The sequence below is a fragment of the Cetorhinus maximus genome, chromosome 5, assembly GCF_964194155.1.
Source record: "Cetorhinus maximus chromosome 5, sCetMax3.hap1.1, whole genome shotgun sequence".
Classification (NCBI taxonomy): domain Eukaryota; kingdom Metazoa; phylum Chordata; class Chondrichthyes; order Lamniformes; family Cetorhinidae; genus Cetorhinus; species Cetorhinus maximus.
In genome coordinates this window covers 111,878,087-111,894,261 of record NC_135883.1, presented here as the reverse complement: position 1 = coordinate 111,894,261, position 16,175 = coordinate 111,878,087, and the positions used below count along the sequence as shown (strand labels likewise).

At 43.2% G+C, this 16,175-nt stretch overlaps 1 protein-coding gene across 1 annotated transcript in view; it reads right to left on the bottom strand.

Moving 5' to 3' along the window:
• The window catches only part of me1 (malic enzyme 1, NADP(+)-dependent, cytosolic), a 493,779-nt gene that overhangs the window by 32,145 nt on the left and 445,459 nt on the right, over nucleotides 1–16,175 (bottom strand). The window contains exon 12 of the mRNA XM_078542316.1: nucleotides 2,654–2,827. Coding sequence (XP_078398442.1) covers nucleotides 2,654–2,827 — 174 coding nt within the window. The remainder of the gene's footprint in view (nucleotides 1–2,653; nucleotides 2,828–16,175) is intronic.

Genomic DNA, 16,175 nt, shown 5'->3' with positions numbered 1-16,175 from the left:
CCATCATTCAGATACACAACCTTCTCAAACCCCTATCTCACCTGCCTGAGTCAGGGTCATTCCTCCCACCACTCCTTCCTTTTCCAACTCCAGAGCAGACTGGCCATTCCTTTCCCTTCTCCCGCCATTCCTGCTAGCATTCTCCTTTACACCCGTTTTTCACTCTCTTTTTATCCCCCATCCCTGCAATCCCCACTATCAGCCCCAGGTTCTTCTATTCCTGCAAAAACTCACTTGAGAACAACACAAACAAAAAGGCTTTTTACTCACTTGACAATGTTGTTTTTCAATTTTTTTAAAAAAAAAAATTCTTTGATGGAATGTGCCCATCCCTAATTGCCCTTGAACTGAGTGACTTGCTAGACCATTTCAGAAGGCAATTAAGAGTCAACCACATTGCTGTGGGTCTGGAGTCCAGACCGGGTAAGGATGGCAGATGTCCTTCCCTAAAGTACATTAGTGAACCAGAAGGGTTTTAATGACAATCAACAATGGTTTTATGGTCACTGTTACTGAAACTAGCTTTTACTTCCAGATCTATTAATTGAATTTAAATTCCACCAGCTGCCATGGTGGGATTTGAATCCATGTCTCCAAAGCATAGCCTGGGCTTCTAGGTTACTAGTCCAGTGACATTACCAGTACCCCACCGTCCATTCTATAACGGATTAAAAAACTTACAATATTTCTATTCCTGCTATTGCTGTCAGTGGTTAAATGATCGAACTTGGCTACATAGCCAGGGCAGAATTCTTAATCTTGTGGGAATTGCTCATCCTGAGGGAATTCCCACCCACAGTATGCAGCTGCATTTAAATCACCCTCACAGCTTCAGCAAGACCTGAAATGGCTCAAAGGGAAGTTTTAGGGGGAGTGGTGGTGGTGGGGGAGTCGGCGAGGAAAACAGGGGAAGTTAGTTCAAGTTAATTATTTGGAGCATAAATATAGACCCTGTGCCCCAAACACTGATAGTTGCCATGGCAATGTCAGCTTCACATGATTCTACTCAACTAGCAAATGCCATTATCTACTATTTCAAATTTCATTAACAAATTATATTCTCTGCTTTGGATACAATCTCCTATTACATTCCAGTCTTTCAAAGAGCATGACATTACAATTATAGGATCTGGAACTATTCCCAGTACTTGCAACGATTCCCTGCACCCCAATACAGGCCATTGATTCAATCCTAGCCATCATGTGCAAGACTTCAACGTATGTACCTTTGTAATAAGAGGTGGTATCTTAACTTCCGCCATTTAAATTAACGGAAAAATTCAAAACAAAAGGCAGTCAGTCTCCACCATTATTTTCCTATCCCAGCTGCTCCGGTCCATTCTCGGCCTTCCTCCTTATGCATCAACTTCCAAAGCATAGGCCTTTCTCCCAACCAGTCCATCTTTTTGCCTCCCATCAGTGCTACTCCGCCTCACTTTTCCAGTCAGAAAATATTTAAACCTAGACTGTGGAAACTGGACAGCCCCTTTCTAATTGTATTCCCCAGTTTCACTGCCTGGGAGTTTCAAAGGAGGAAGTGCTAACAGGCATATAAATAAAGCAGAAGAAATAAAGCAGGCAACATTCCTTTATGAGGTCTGAAATCTGTTCTACCAAGCTTTCCAAATGCTCTGCAGTATCTGAGGGACTGGGAATACTGACACCCTGTTGTCAACAGCTTTGGAAATATTGAGCCCATGGCCCTTAAATATCATGCTACATTTAACCAAACGCCAGGGGAAACTTCAAACAATTTACTGTGGAACCATGCCATGATGCATTGTTTGTGCAGAATTAGCTCAATGCTTATTTTGGATGAAGCTAGCTTTTGAAGTGAAGGAATTCAGATATTACAATGTGGTATTTGCACACACGCATTGATAAAAAGACATTACTTGCCCTAAAGTATGAAGTAATTTTACTTCATAAGTATATTACACTACATGGAAAGCTAAAAAGATAAACATCGCACATTACTAGATTATAAATGTTTTGGAAATAAATACAGTTTTATATTATTTGAAAACATAATCTAAGTTATCTCAAAATAGAAGGAAAAGCATATTTGTGAAACTGTTACAATGTTCCTTGGCATTAGTATAACAATCTTTCAGGAACTAACTATTAATCAATTATAATACATTCTGAAAAGAAGATAAAGTAATAAGATGTTACATTTTGCACTTTATCTTGCAGCTACAAGAAACTGCATGCCTTTTTATGCTCAAATTATATTCTCACATATCCTTATTCCTCTTGGAACAAAGCTCTAGGTCAGCCAGAGTGCCAGATGCAGCAGTAAACCCATCAATTATGTTGCTATAAAACGTGGCGTGCAATAGAGAGAAGAAAAAATAGGTTGCAAATGTCTTGGAAAAATATAGTGCTTGTCTGCTGATCCTATGTTCAAAATGTAGCCTTAACTACTTTAACCAGAAATGCAATGTTATTTGAAATTAAGGTACAATTGCAGTATTACATTTATTGCAATTTAAAAATGCAGCTCATTCAGTTCAAAAATATTGTATTGGAGATAGCATGTATACAATAAACCTGCCACCTTTTGTCATTAAGGATTTTGGCATCTCCACAGCACTGATGCCAAACTCTATAAACAGCTGGACCATGGGAAAGCCAAGAACATACACATTACCTCTGCTGCAATAAGAAAAACCTCTTCGCGGATGTGTCTCACACCACATGCTACGACCCCAAGTGCAACTCCTGGAAAAACGTAAGCATTGTTACCCTGGCCAGGATACAACACACGTCCATCTTCCATTGTAACCGGGTCAAATGGGCTTCCACTTGCAAATATAGCTTGGCCCTGCAACAGAAAATGCAAAGAGAGAAAAATGGTCTAGAAATTACATGGTTAAGGCTGGAACACATTTCTCATCATAATTAAGCAAAGAAACAACCTCAAAGCTGAGAAGCAAGATGCACATGAATAATTTTCTGACTTTCTTTCAGAGATAGGCCCCAAAATTTCTAAAGGTTCACATAAACATGAATATCCCCCAGCCATGGTAATCCTAAGTAAGGGACCCTGAACCACTCCCCCCCACCCCCGGTGAAGGCTCGGAGTAGCTCAACCTATTAAATGAATTTATACGAGCTCTTGAATGGCTGGAATTCCATTGAGGTTTATAGTGTGTGCCATTCCCAGGGTAGGGCAGAGCTCCACCAGAGTTGCCCACTTAATGCACGGGGGTGGGGAGATGTATGGAAACCAGGTGAAAATTCAAACCATTTCCTCGCTGACAGAATTTAATGAACAAAATGGGATAGATTCCAACAAAACCTGAGTTCTATACCAATCTCCTGACAGAACTGGGGCTTTTCACTCTCTCCACCAGCCTCAAATTTCAGTGCATTAGTCTTCAAAGACTGTTGTCATGGAAATTAATGCTGAGACAGGAGATGTCTAGATGTGTGTCATGGATTGCTTGCAACTCAGCTTGCTGAAACCACAAACATTCCGATCCCTGTGTGGACTCTCAAACTCTCTGCAACAGGTATTGCAAGGAATCTACTCTTCAGGTCTTCGCATGGACACAAAACTACAGCCATTCAGACCCTCGCTGCATATGGTCGATAGCTTTTAATTAACACACACATTTAGTAAAGTTACATGCTGGCAGAACAAAAAGTTCAAGAGTGAGCCATGCAAGTGGTAAAGGACATCAACAATACTACAGGGGAGTCCCCGTTTTAAAACAAAACCACTTTAAAAGGGGACATTTAAAGGGCCTCATATTTTATGTCTGTGTTCCATTTAAAGTGCAGCGTTCTCTGTTTTAATTGGTGCGAGCAGCCTCATGATATCATCACGTGCCCAGCGTGATGACATCATCAAGTCCCTGACATGATGATGTCATCGAGTCACCAGGCTCAATGATTCTGGCTTGTGATTGTGTTGCTGCCATTTTGTCCTTACTGTATATTCAAGATCATTTTTTTGCTGCATTTTCAGGTGCCTCCTGTACCAATCTAAACTTAAACTTTTTTTAAAAAACTGGACCTTGTATTAGTTGAAGAACTCTGTGGACTTTGTTTTTTGAAAGATTCTAAGATACTGTACTGTAAACTTTGTACAGCTGCGGACCCCTGTTTTTAAAATAATTCTTTGCTGTACAAGTGTACTGCTCTGTACTGTACAGTACCTGTGTTTAAATTTATACACTTTTTCAGTGATTCTTATATTTTGCAAGTTATTTCAGCTAGACAAAAATTGTCTTCAGGAGCCTAACTCTGGCTTTAACATCGATTCTTATGGGAAACCAGGCTTCACTTAAAGGGGTTTCACTCAAAGTGGCTATTTTCAGGAACGCAACCAACGCTAAGTGAGGACTCCATGTGCAATATTTCAGTCTTTAAGAATGTCTCCAAAGGGTTCTCAGCTTTTACAGTTTATTCATTGAAAATGGTGCTTGTAGCTAGGTATACAGGTACACAGTAGGGCCGGTTTAACTAAGTTATATCTGTCACTAAATTTCAGGCATCACGAGGTACACTTTCCTTCCTTCATTAATGTTAATGAAACAATTACCACAAGTATAAAACGTGTTTCCCTACTGAAAACTCAAGCCAACCTTTAGAATCATATACATCCTGCAAGTTCAGGTGACTCATTTTACCATAAGGAAATCTATTTGCTCTGGTAAAAATCATTGGTTCTGCTGCTCAAATGTAGAAACTTGTAGAAGAGATTTCAGCCACACTTAAAAATAATTTCTACCATAATAGCGCAAATGTCTCCCCCTTAAAATAAGCAACTGAATATTCAGCTGAATAAATTTTTCTAAGATACAAACAGTGCTTTCTCTTTAAAGACCAATTTAAGTGTTAATTTATCCATAGCCTTGCAAGGTCAACACAAGTCCTTTAAAATGACACCCCCTTCCTGCTCCAGCTTAATATTGTTGTATATATGCAACCTAGCGAAATAGAAGTTGACTAATAGGTTAAAAAAATATAGGCCACATAAAAGCCAGCAGTTTCAGATTAGCCCTGACATATGTCAACATGTAATTATACAGACTTTGTAAGTTAAATTGTGGTACATAAACATTACCTTGTTTGTACAGGAGGAAAAAGAACACAAAAATATGAAAGGATAAATGCAAATACCGAAGCACAAAATTTCTGGTGCAATTCTAAGGGTCTGGGGCATATATGGTCCCACACAAAATATTGGCATTTAACATTAAGCAGTCTAGTTCATTTTAAGCACCTATATAGCTTGCAAATAGCAGACTCATAGGGTGGAATTTTCCATTCTGGACACCATGGGCGGGATTTTACATCCTGCGCGCACCCAACCCAATTAGGCATAAAATAGCGTGCAAGCGTCCCGATGTTATCGCACACACATAATATTTTGATCGGTGGGCACGCATGAGTGTCGGCAGCACGCCCGACAATTACGAGCCTGATTAAGGCCCTTAAACAATTATTTGAAACCTATTTTTCGCTGCCCATCCAACCGCATGACAATCAAAGGCGGCCTTGGATTTTTTTATGAAACCTCATCCACAGGAGGGGGGGGCGGTTAGGTTTCCGACAGCAATTTAAAAATATTTAAAATATCTAAAAATTTGTTTATGTCCCTGTTCATGTGACTGAGTCATATGTGGGGACACGTTTCTCTCATTTTTAAAATCTTTATTTTTGTTTCTACAATTCTTCAGCTCCCTGAGGCCGCTCTGTGCCTTCAGGGAGCTTTCAGTGCGCGCTCCCCGCGTGCGCGCAGACTTTAGCGCTCGCAGTCCTCCTGTCCCCACAGCATTGCCCACCTTTCATGCTGACACGCCCGCCCGACGACCAGAAAATCCTTCCCCAAATGCGGTGGATGGGAAAGACTCTGTGATTCCCAATGGGCAGATTTTCACGCCCGATTTTCCACTCATTAGTTATGCATCAACGAGGATCTCGTTGAAACTTGTGGTGGGGCAGGCAGTGATTCATCTGCCCCGCCATTACCTCATGGGGTGAAAAGGTCCTGACACCATATTTAAATGGCACCCGCACAGAATGTCTACGTCAGCATGCTGACCAAACATACAAAATCATTGCCTCCACGGTTCAGCGAGGCCTTCCAGGGGATTTTCTTCCAGGCTGCCTTCCTCGGAATGGGAGCAGGAAGTCCCCCCACGTGATCACGCCGTCCTGGGAGGTTTTGAATAAAGTAGTCTTCAGTGTCGAGCACCACAGCCTCCATGCAGCGTAATTTCGTCTCCACGTTTAAGGCTGAACGCTATTCCTTTCTTGGTCCCCACTCCCCTTATGCGTGACGGTGAGCAATGGAAACTGGTTCCACTTGGTGACATTTGAAATGTCTGCTAAAGGGGAATTAGCATGTGCTGTCAGAGGTGTGCTCATCCTGATGAACCTGTCCAATTAGCTATGAGGATCATAGTTTGCTCCTGAATGGCTGCTTAGTGATGTTTTATGGAATCCCTCTATAAAGTCACAGAACGCAAACCAATATGGAATTCATTGCACGACACTGACTTAAGGTAGATAGAAAGGATTTGCCTTTTTGTGTGGGATGGACAATGTTGAGGACTGATGCTCCAGCATATCTCCTAATGAGTCCTCAGCAGCATCGAGGAAGGGAATAAGTTATCATTGACTGCTGTGTCAAAATTGTCTGAGCCACTTCTCTCCCAAATGCCAAGGCAATGCAGGATGGAAACTTGGCTGCTTCTGCAAATTGTGTACTTTTGTCAATAATCCAATGATGGTCCTGCTTAACCACTCTCTGTGAAGACAATGCTAATCTAACTTCCAGCTTTGGGTGCATGCTGTTGAGTAACAAGATCATTGTGTCCTCATGTGCGATGATATCTTGGGGCTCAGTATTAAGATGTGGCCTCTACATTAATCATGTGAGCTCGCTGGCGTTTGGAGAGGTGGTGCTGTCTGGGTGTAGATTACTCTTGAGGCAGTCCAACACTAACCATTGACAAATGTTTTCCTCTTAGAGCTACCTTGCTAAGCTGCTGTAATGCATGCATGATTGCATCTGAATGTGCAATATAGTGTTTCAGCCTCTTGAAGGATCCATGGCCACTGACTTAGTGCAGTCCTTTCAACCATGGCAGCAACATGTGCAGTTGCTTGACGATGTGGTGGTGGAGTGCTAAGCACATTCTACAGCGACCACATGGTCCCTAGGCTACTGTGCGTTACAAGGATGAACCCATCATTGGGGATGAAGGTGACTTATGCTTCCTCAGTGATCATTGTGAGATTGTTGACATTTTATGGCATGTTGAAGGTGACAATGAAGGCCTTGTTGCGTCCCCTACATCAAAGCATAAAGAGAACTGCACTCATAACAACTTGTCTTCACCTTATTCTTTTGGAATGCTGGTGCTATGGCATCATCACGTGGCTCATCTGAATCCTCGCCCTTGACAGATTCGTCCCCTTCAACGTCCTCCTTGACCAAGGAGACATCTAGCTCTTCCATGTCTCCATAACAAAACATCCCACTTTTGCAGCGCAACATTGTGCAGGAATATGCAAACAACAATGATGCGGGACACCCTCTGTAATGAGTATTTGAGAGCCTGCCTGCTTGGTCCAAACTTCTAAAACACATCTTCAAGAGGTCAATAGTCTGCTCTATTGGATCTGGTGGCTGAATGTGCAGCATTGTATCTCTCCACAGGTGCACTCTGTGGACAACAAATGGACGTCATTAGTCATGCCTTTATGGGATCTTATTAGAGGGGCCAGCCATCCAAGCACTGAGCTCCCTCAAATAACTCTGGCATCTGGGAGTGACTCAAAATGTATGAATCACGTGAGCTCCCTGGGTACCTAGCACAAACATGCATGATCTGCTTTCTTGTGATCACAAACTAGCCAGGCATTCAGAGAGTGATATCCTTTTCTGCCAATGAATCTCTCAGGCTGCTGCCAGGGAGCTCTCAAGGTCATGTGTGTAGTCGATGGTGCCCTGCATTTGCAGAAAGCCGGAGATCGCAGTAAATACCACAGCTCTGGCAGCCTGGCTTGCTTCATTCTTGCAGAACTGCACGTAATGGTGGGCTTTATTGAAAGGGGCACCTGTCACCTCCATTACGCATTTGGGTGTCGCCGATTGTGAGATTCCGCAAAGGTCACTTGTGGAGCCCTGGAAGGATTCGCAGGCAAAAAAAGTTCAGTGCGGTGGTAACCTTCAGAGCAACCGGCATTGCATGCCCTCCAAGTCCATGTGGCATGAGTTTCTCATGGAGAATGTGGCAAATATGAACTACCGCATCCCTAGACAAATGAACGCATCTGTGGCACTATCTTTCACTCATCTCGATTTGTGAGCTGCATCTTCTATAGATCCTTGGTCATGCCAAACGTCTTTGTCGATTTGGCTCCTCCTCGTTGGCATTTAGATCTTCCTGGGGTCCTGCTGGCTCTTGCTCCTCAGGGCAACGGTCTTCTCTGAGCTGTGCCAATTGACAACAGGCCCTTCTCCTCATTCTAATCAAAGGTATCAGATAGGCAGCTTTGCCTGCAGCCTGCATTCTCCACTCCTCCTCGTATCTGTCAATGGATATAACTAAGCAATCAATGATAATTCCTGTGGAATGATCTCCCTCCATATACAAGGCAGGAATGCAATCTCTAGCCCTCGACATTCCCCTAGTCTGTGCAAGGCATACCAAGGCCATCCCTGGCAGGCAGATATCATCCTGGAGGATGAGACGTGGTTGAGCTTTCCCCTCAGCTTTGACTGCATTTTCACAATGAGGGTCTTAATTCTGTTGGTTGTCCTCCAGTGACCTTTAGAACTATGGATACCCAGTCCTTGCATTTATGTCCTGATTGCAAGCATGGTGCCTTGAATGCCATGACCAGTGCACTGGAAACATGAAGGATTGTAGGACATATGCTGCCTTTGTGCAGATGTGGCCATTGATTCTTGGACCGTATATCCATTCTGACATGCCTCTGTAAAGATCAGATGCCAATTAAGGCAATATGCACTGCAGCACCAACATAGTGGACTGTTGCCTGGACACACACCATTAGTAAAGGAGCCAAGCTCATTCATTGTGCATTAGATCCTCAAGTCTAACACTCAGCTGAGCAATGCTCTCCATTATTTGAGCAAGACAGCATAGTGTGCTCCTTCAATTGGGCAAGATTTGCTGTGAACTTCTCCCACATGCTGAGATCCCTCCCCGACTGATTTTATTCTAGCTTGTTTTTCAAACTGCATCATTGCAAGGTGAGCTTGAAAATGGTGCTGTGACCTTTGTCTGGGGGGCCAGCTTCCAACCTCCCCCTATCAAGTCCCTCCCATTCTGCTCCATCCTCACCACCTCCTAATCCATCCACCCCCCCCCCAACCATCACTATCCCGTTACCCTTGAATCCATCACTCTCCATGTGGATATTCCTGTTCTCCCGCTGAACACTTTCATGTTGATACAATCACCCTAAATCTCGCAACAATACTCTTTAAAGGTTGGCGAAAACAGTGTCTACATATCTCAAAGTAATTGAACTGAAACTCACCAAGTGCACACCACTTATCGTGAAACAGGCCATTCTAATTATCCACTGGCAGGGCACCTAATTTAGAGGGTGCACAAAATTCCAGCGAGTTGGACTTTTAACGAGCATTCACGTGATGTAAACGAAGGCAAGTGTGGTTCCCGCCAATGGGAAATTTGACCTGCCTTTAACCCACCAAAGCCAGGGGAACAAAATCCCAAACTAATTTCCTGCTGGCGGAAAACTGACATTTTCCATCATGCCAAATTTTGTGCCCCAGCCCATCACAATTCCAGTGACTGGCGGGAGAGGAAAAATCTGCCCTCTATGTTTCATAAAGGAAAAACAAAGAGTTTACTGGACATTTACCAGATCAAACAGGTCAATTCATCAAAAATTACCTTCAGTGCAATTGTGCCATATTCAACACAACCACTTCAGCTCACAAAGACCTTTACTTCCTCCACGTCCAGATCACAGGGACAGTCCCTTCTTGTCCGATCCTCCCAGTTCATATTCACGCTCATGTCACTCATTAAATCTGACACTTTCCTCCCTTTCCAACTCAGCTAATCTGGCACCCTTCCGGAGCTCCCATTCCCAGCTGCCAGTCCCACTTTCATCCCTCTTCATATAAGAGGAGTAAACTATTCATCCCTTTAAACCTGTTCTTCCATTCACTAAGATCATGGATGTTTGGTACATCAGCTCCATTTTTCTGCCTTTTGATATCTTTAATTAACACAAATCTATTAATCTCAAATTTGAAAGTTTTAATTAAACGCAGCATTCACAGCTTTTTTGTAACTTCATTTCCACTACCCTTCATGTGGAAAATTGCTCTATGATTTCTGCCAAAGCAACACTCCCATATTCACCTGCCTTTTCTCTCCCATTCACTATCATCCATTTTCGCTCCCTCTATTTTCATTTATTCCTTCTGCTCCTACCAAAGTCTGACATCCAACTAGTCACCCCTCTTTCCTTTCATCAACTCCTCAGCGTCAATGCTTCCTATACCTACGCTGTTCAGTACCAGGCATTAGCACTAGGAGTGAACTGAAAGGAGAGAGCAGTTATCTCCTGTATACTTTCCAGATTTGTGGACAATTGGGATTGGTGGGCAGAGGTGTCACATTTGCCCTGGTGAATGCTGTAAATGTAGAGGGTGGCCTAATCATCGGACGGGACCACTGGAGCAAATAGGCCAACAAAATTACTGTAGGTTCACCCAACAACTGGCTGCAATATTTTTTTTTTGGGAGTGAGGAGCAGCATTCCTGAACCTCCCAGCCCCACAGAAAGTCCTAATCCATTCCTGCGGGAGTCTCCAGAAATTCCTTTAAGGTGGTTAAGGCTGCTCACTGCGTGGCACAAATTGAAGGAGGGGAGAAATTAAACAAATGATGTAGGAGTCCAATTTGCATCTGTAAGTAGACCCCTGCCTATTTCAGGTGGGCATACACTGTTCGACCATGAAGAAGCTCATCTAAAAAATTGTAAAAGGGTGAGAAAAGAGGAATGAGAGAGAGACACAGAGACAGACAGACAGCTTGGCACCATGAAGCTGTTCACTTACCAGCTTCCTGCAACGCAAACTGCAGCAGTATGCAAACTATTGCTTGGGGTATTGTTGAGGGGCAAAATTCTGATTCCATTCACTCAATACCTTTCTCAAATATTTGTGACATAAACAGAATTGTTCTTTTCCCCTTCAGCTATCCTTTTTGATTCTCATTACTAGCCATGCACAAACATCACCAAATTACATTGGTGGTAGATTTGTTTCAGGCATTTACAAAACCAGGACAAACATCTGGATCAAAGTTCCAATGTGCTCCTACATTTCCTAGTTCATTTGTGTAACCATAGTTTCATTCGGACGGGGGCGGGGGGGGGGGTTAATTTAAACAGCCCCGATTTCTCCTCTCGCCACCCGTCTGTAAACAAATTTGCTTCCCCTTTTATTAGCACAGGCGTATTTCCCAACCCCTCAGTTTTCGTGTAATCCAATTTTTAGTAATAACCCCACAGCAAACTTGAGATAGGATGATCTCAAAGGGTTAGCTTATTTTTACACACTCAATGCGGGAGAAGGGTAGTAACATTGCCTCCTTTTTGCTCATACAGTAGAAGAGGGATAGAAGGAAGAAACATTTACAGAGCAAAGACCACAGGAAAAGGAATTATTGTTTCATGCGAGTCTAGAATCAAAGTCCAATGATGTATTCCTTCACAGAGGTCATCAGGCTGAAAACCAATGCTGTATAATTCACTTTTCCAGTGGAGCTGACTTCACATGAGAAGACAGACATGCAGAGATGAATCAGTCTTGTAGGTGATGGTACAGAATTTCTAGTAGAAACAGTGTAGATGGGGCCAGGGATTCAATCTGGGCAGAACCCCTTTTCTGTGCTATTGCTTGTAGATGGTAAGGTGGCAGACTGAGCTTTGCAGTTCCACAAGGCAATATAACTGGTTCTACCAACTAGAGGTTCATGGCACATGACTCCCACCTCTCCACTCTGGCTTTGACAAAGGGCGTGTATCCCTTTGTCTGGGTCAGAGAGATTGTTAAATGTTCCAACTATTAGGCCCAAAAAGGAAGTTGAGGGGTCCTTTGTTCCAGCAGGCGAATAGGCTCCAGTTGGCCAGGCCTGGCTTAGGAAACGCAGATGGCCTTTCTATAGTTCTTTGTATTTGGCCTCTGTAGCTCACAAGGGGTCACTAGTGTCGCTTCAGACATAACGAGGTTTAAGTTTCTGCAAAGCTGCCAGATTGGTTGTTTTGTTCAAAGGTCACAGACCAACATAGCCAAAATTCCAGTCTGAGGGAAGATGCAAATGTTCTTGTATTCCTTTGTGTGGTTCTTAAGAGGGTTTGAGAGCAATGTCCTTGGACTCTAAAGCTGAATCACTTGTGCAGAAAAATTAAATCAAGGTTCTGATGCCGAATTTCTACTTTAGTTTATAACCCTAATAAATTGGCTAGTCAAACCTTGAAGCAGCAAACCTCTATTTTCCATTATACAGTGCACAAATATTTTCAAAATTGCACATTTGTTTGCTGTTTTCATGACTATAATATATCATTATTACACAATGGGTATATTTTCAGCGCCTGGGGAAAATTGCCATCAGTTTGATAAATAATTGCAGTTATCCATCCTTTCCTACCAGGCCAGCACAGCAGTTCATTTGCTCACTGCAGAAACCACTTGGGTTTCATTTCAATGGAATAGAAATCAGGCAGCTTTTACAATGGGATAAAAACAAAAAACTACTGCGGATGCTGGAAATCCAAAACAAAAACAAAATTACCTGGAAAAACTCAGCAGGTCTGACAGCATCGGCGGAGAAGAAAAGAGTTGACGTTTCGAGTCCTCATGACCCTTCAGCAGAACTGCAATTACAATGGGCAGGTGACCTGCTGCACTCTGCCAGGTTACTGCTCAAGTGGTGAAGTTGAAAATCTACCCTGACATTCCCAAAGAAATGGCCTTCTGGCATGGTGTGCAATGTACCAACAAAATGAGAGGACTCCTCCAGTGCAGAAGCAGGATACTTGATTCACTTTTCTCAGGACTGTGAGCTTAATATATAATTCAAAGATTTAGAATTTATTCTGGGGAAAATTACTTTTAGTTTGATGGATTAGTTGCAGTTATACATCTTTCCTACCTGGTCAGCTTGAAACAGTTGGACTTGAAAATAAACCCTTTCTCCTATGGTAGCCATCATAAAAATCTTTATGAAAGTCTCTTAAATTATTGCTATAAAAAATTTTAAAATCCAACATTTATGACCCAATTTGATTAAATGCAGCTGGGGCTTTGCTCACCTTTTCCCTCACTCATTTTATAGGAATACGTTCAGAGAAGATGTACAGCTAGAATTTCCGTTTATCTCTCCTTGACAAAAAGTGTCAGCGTGATTGGTTTCATATTCAATAACCTCTCAATTCAGAACTGCTTAACAACTTGGATTTATATACCACCTTTAACATAATTAAAGGTCCCACACTGGAGATTTATGGAACAAAATTCAACACTGAGCCACATGAGGAGATATTAGGGCAAAAGCTTTGATAGAGGTTTTAACGAAAGGTTCTTAAGGAGGAAAGTGAGGAAGAGAGGTGGAGATCGGGAAGGGAATTCTGGAACACATTTCACTGCAGTACGGAGGGAATGCAGCATAGTCAAAGGTGCCATGTTTTGAATAAGATGGTCAGTCAAGATCCTATGTAAAGGGTCATACAAGATCCTTTGAAAGATTTTGAAAAAAGCCAAGGGCCCAGATCTTCCACGAAGCGGCAATCTCCAACGGATTGCCACTTCGACCGTACTTTTCTGTGCCCTGAAACAACTCCGCATTTCTGGCTGGATCTTCCAAGCCTGGCTTCTCCAGAAATGCAAAGTGTACAGTCCATCAGAGAACTCCATCACAGTGGAGTGGCATTGGGGAGGTGGGGGAGACAATCCCCCTTTTTGTAGCATTAGTTGAGTACGGCAAGTTTAAATTTGCATTGCGAATGAGTAGGTGGGTAAGATGCGTGCAAAGTTCATAGGGCGGGAGGTGGGTGGGTCGGGGGTGGTAGTCGGGTCAGGTCGGGAAGGAGGCTAGTCAGATGTTGAGGGCTAGCCAGCAACGGTCAGAAGGCGTAGTCAGGTGGTCGGTGATTAGCATGGTCACGAAGAGTAATTGTGTTGGGTCAGGCAGGGGTTGCAATTTGGGGGGCAGTCAGTCAGAGAGAGTTTGTGTGTGTGTGTGTGTGTGTGCGCGCGCGCATGCATGCGTGGTCAGTTATGTTACCCAGGAGTTAGAGTGGAATTTTTCTGTCTAACTCAGTCAGACTTTTATGGAGGGTTCCAGGAGCAGGGTAATTGCCTGTTGGAAGTTGAAACTTCCTGGGTAATTCCCTCAGAGGTCAGCATGTCAGGACTTCCACACGGTCCCTACGCACATCTTGGGTCATATGTCCAGTCTCCAGCCATCTGGCAACTGGAAGATCTGGGCCAAGGCGTTGTCTTGATGTTCCACGTAACATTCTTGCCCAAATCATAACCACCACAGATTAATCACATTTACTAGCTGTGGGAAATTGCTCTGCACAGATTGGTTGCTGAATTTGCACACAACACAAAGTTGACTGTACTCCAATGATAATTGATGAGATGTGAAGCATCTCAGGATATCTGAAAGGCAGTATGTAAATGCAAACCCTTTATTTAACATTCTTTCTCTATTCTATTGTGCCAGTATAAAATTGCCATCTTAGCCTCTTTTCTCTCTTTAATGGCATCATCTAGTGCATATAACTACCATATTGGTTAATGATGCATCATTCCCCCAACTTGCATCAGCATGGATGCAGCATTCATGAAAGTTCGGTCCTCAAACCATTTCGATGCTTTTAGACTGTGGCAGATAAAATAACAAGTTGTATTTCTATAAAGCTTCATGTAGAGAAAGGATATAATCAAAAATGGGCATGTTGGAACATACCGAGCCAAAGGAGGAGGAATTAGTAATAGAGCTAAGCGATTCCACAACCATCAGGTGAAAGCTCTGCAGTCCTGCCACATCTAGTCATGAATGGTGGTGGACAATTAAACAACTCACTGGAGGAGGAGTCTCCACAAACATCCCTATCCTCATTGATGGGGGAGCACAACACATCAGTTCAAAAGACAAGATCGAAGCATTTGCAAACATCTTCAATCAGAAGCATCATGTGGATGATCCATCTCAGCCTCCTCCTGAGGTCCCCAGCATCACAGATGCCAGTCTTCAGCCAATTCAATTCACTCCACATATCAAGAAATGGCTGAAGGCACTGGATATTGCAAAGGCTATGGGCCCGAATAACATTTGAATGATAGTACTGAAGACTTGTACTCCACAACAAGCCACGCCCTTAACCAAGCTTTTCCAGTTCAGCTACAACACTGGCATCCGCCTGGGTCTGGGTAGATAAAAGGAGAAATCCAACCTTCCAATTACCGGCCGAGTCCACTCTTGATCATCAGTAAAGTGATAGAAGGCGTCGCTGACAGTGTTATCATGTGGCACTTCTCAGCAATAACCTGGTCACTGATGCTCAGTTTGGGTTCCATTAGGGCCATGCAGCACCTGACCTCATTACAATCTTGGAACAAACATGGACAAAAGAGCTGAATTTAAGAGGCGAGATGAGAGTGATTGTCCTGACATCAAGGCAGCATTTGACAGAGTGTGGCATCAAGGAGCCTTAGCAAAACTGGAGTCAATGGGGATCAGGGGGAAAGCTCTCCACTGCTTGGAATCATACATAGCACAAAGGAAGATGGTTGTGGTTGTTGGACGTCAATCATCTCAGTCCCAGGACATCACTGCAGGAGTTCCTCAGGGTAGTGTCCTAGGCCCAACCATTTATAGCTGCTTCATTGATGACCTTCCCTCCATCATAAGGTCAGAAGTGGGGATGTTCGCTGATGATTGCACAATATTCAGCACCATTTGCGACTCCTCAGATACAGAAGCAGTCTGTTCCCACATGCAGCAAGACCTGGACACCATCCTAGCTTGGGTTGATAAGTGGTAAGTAGCATTTGTGCCACACAAGTGCTGGGCAATGCCTGACAAGTGAGAATCTAACCATCTCCCCTTGACATTCAATGGCAT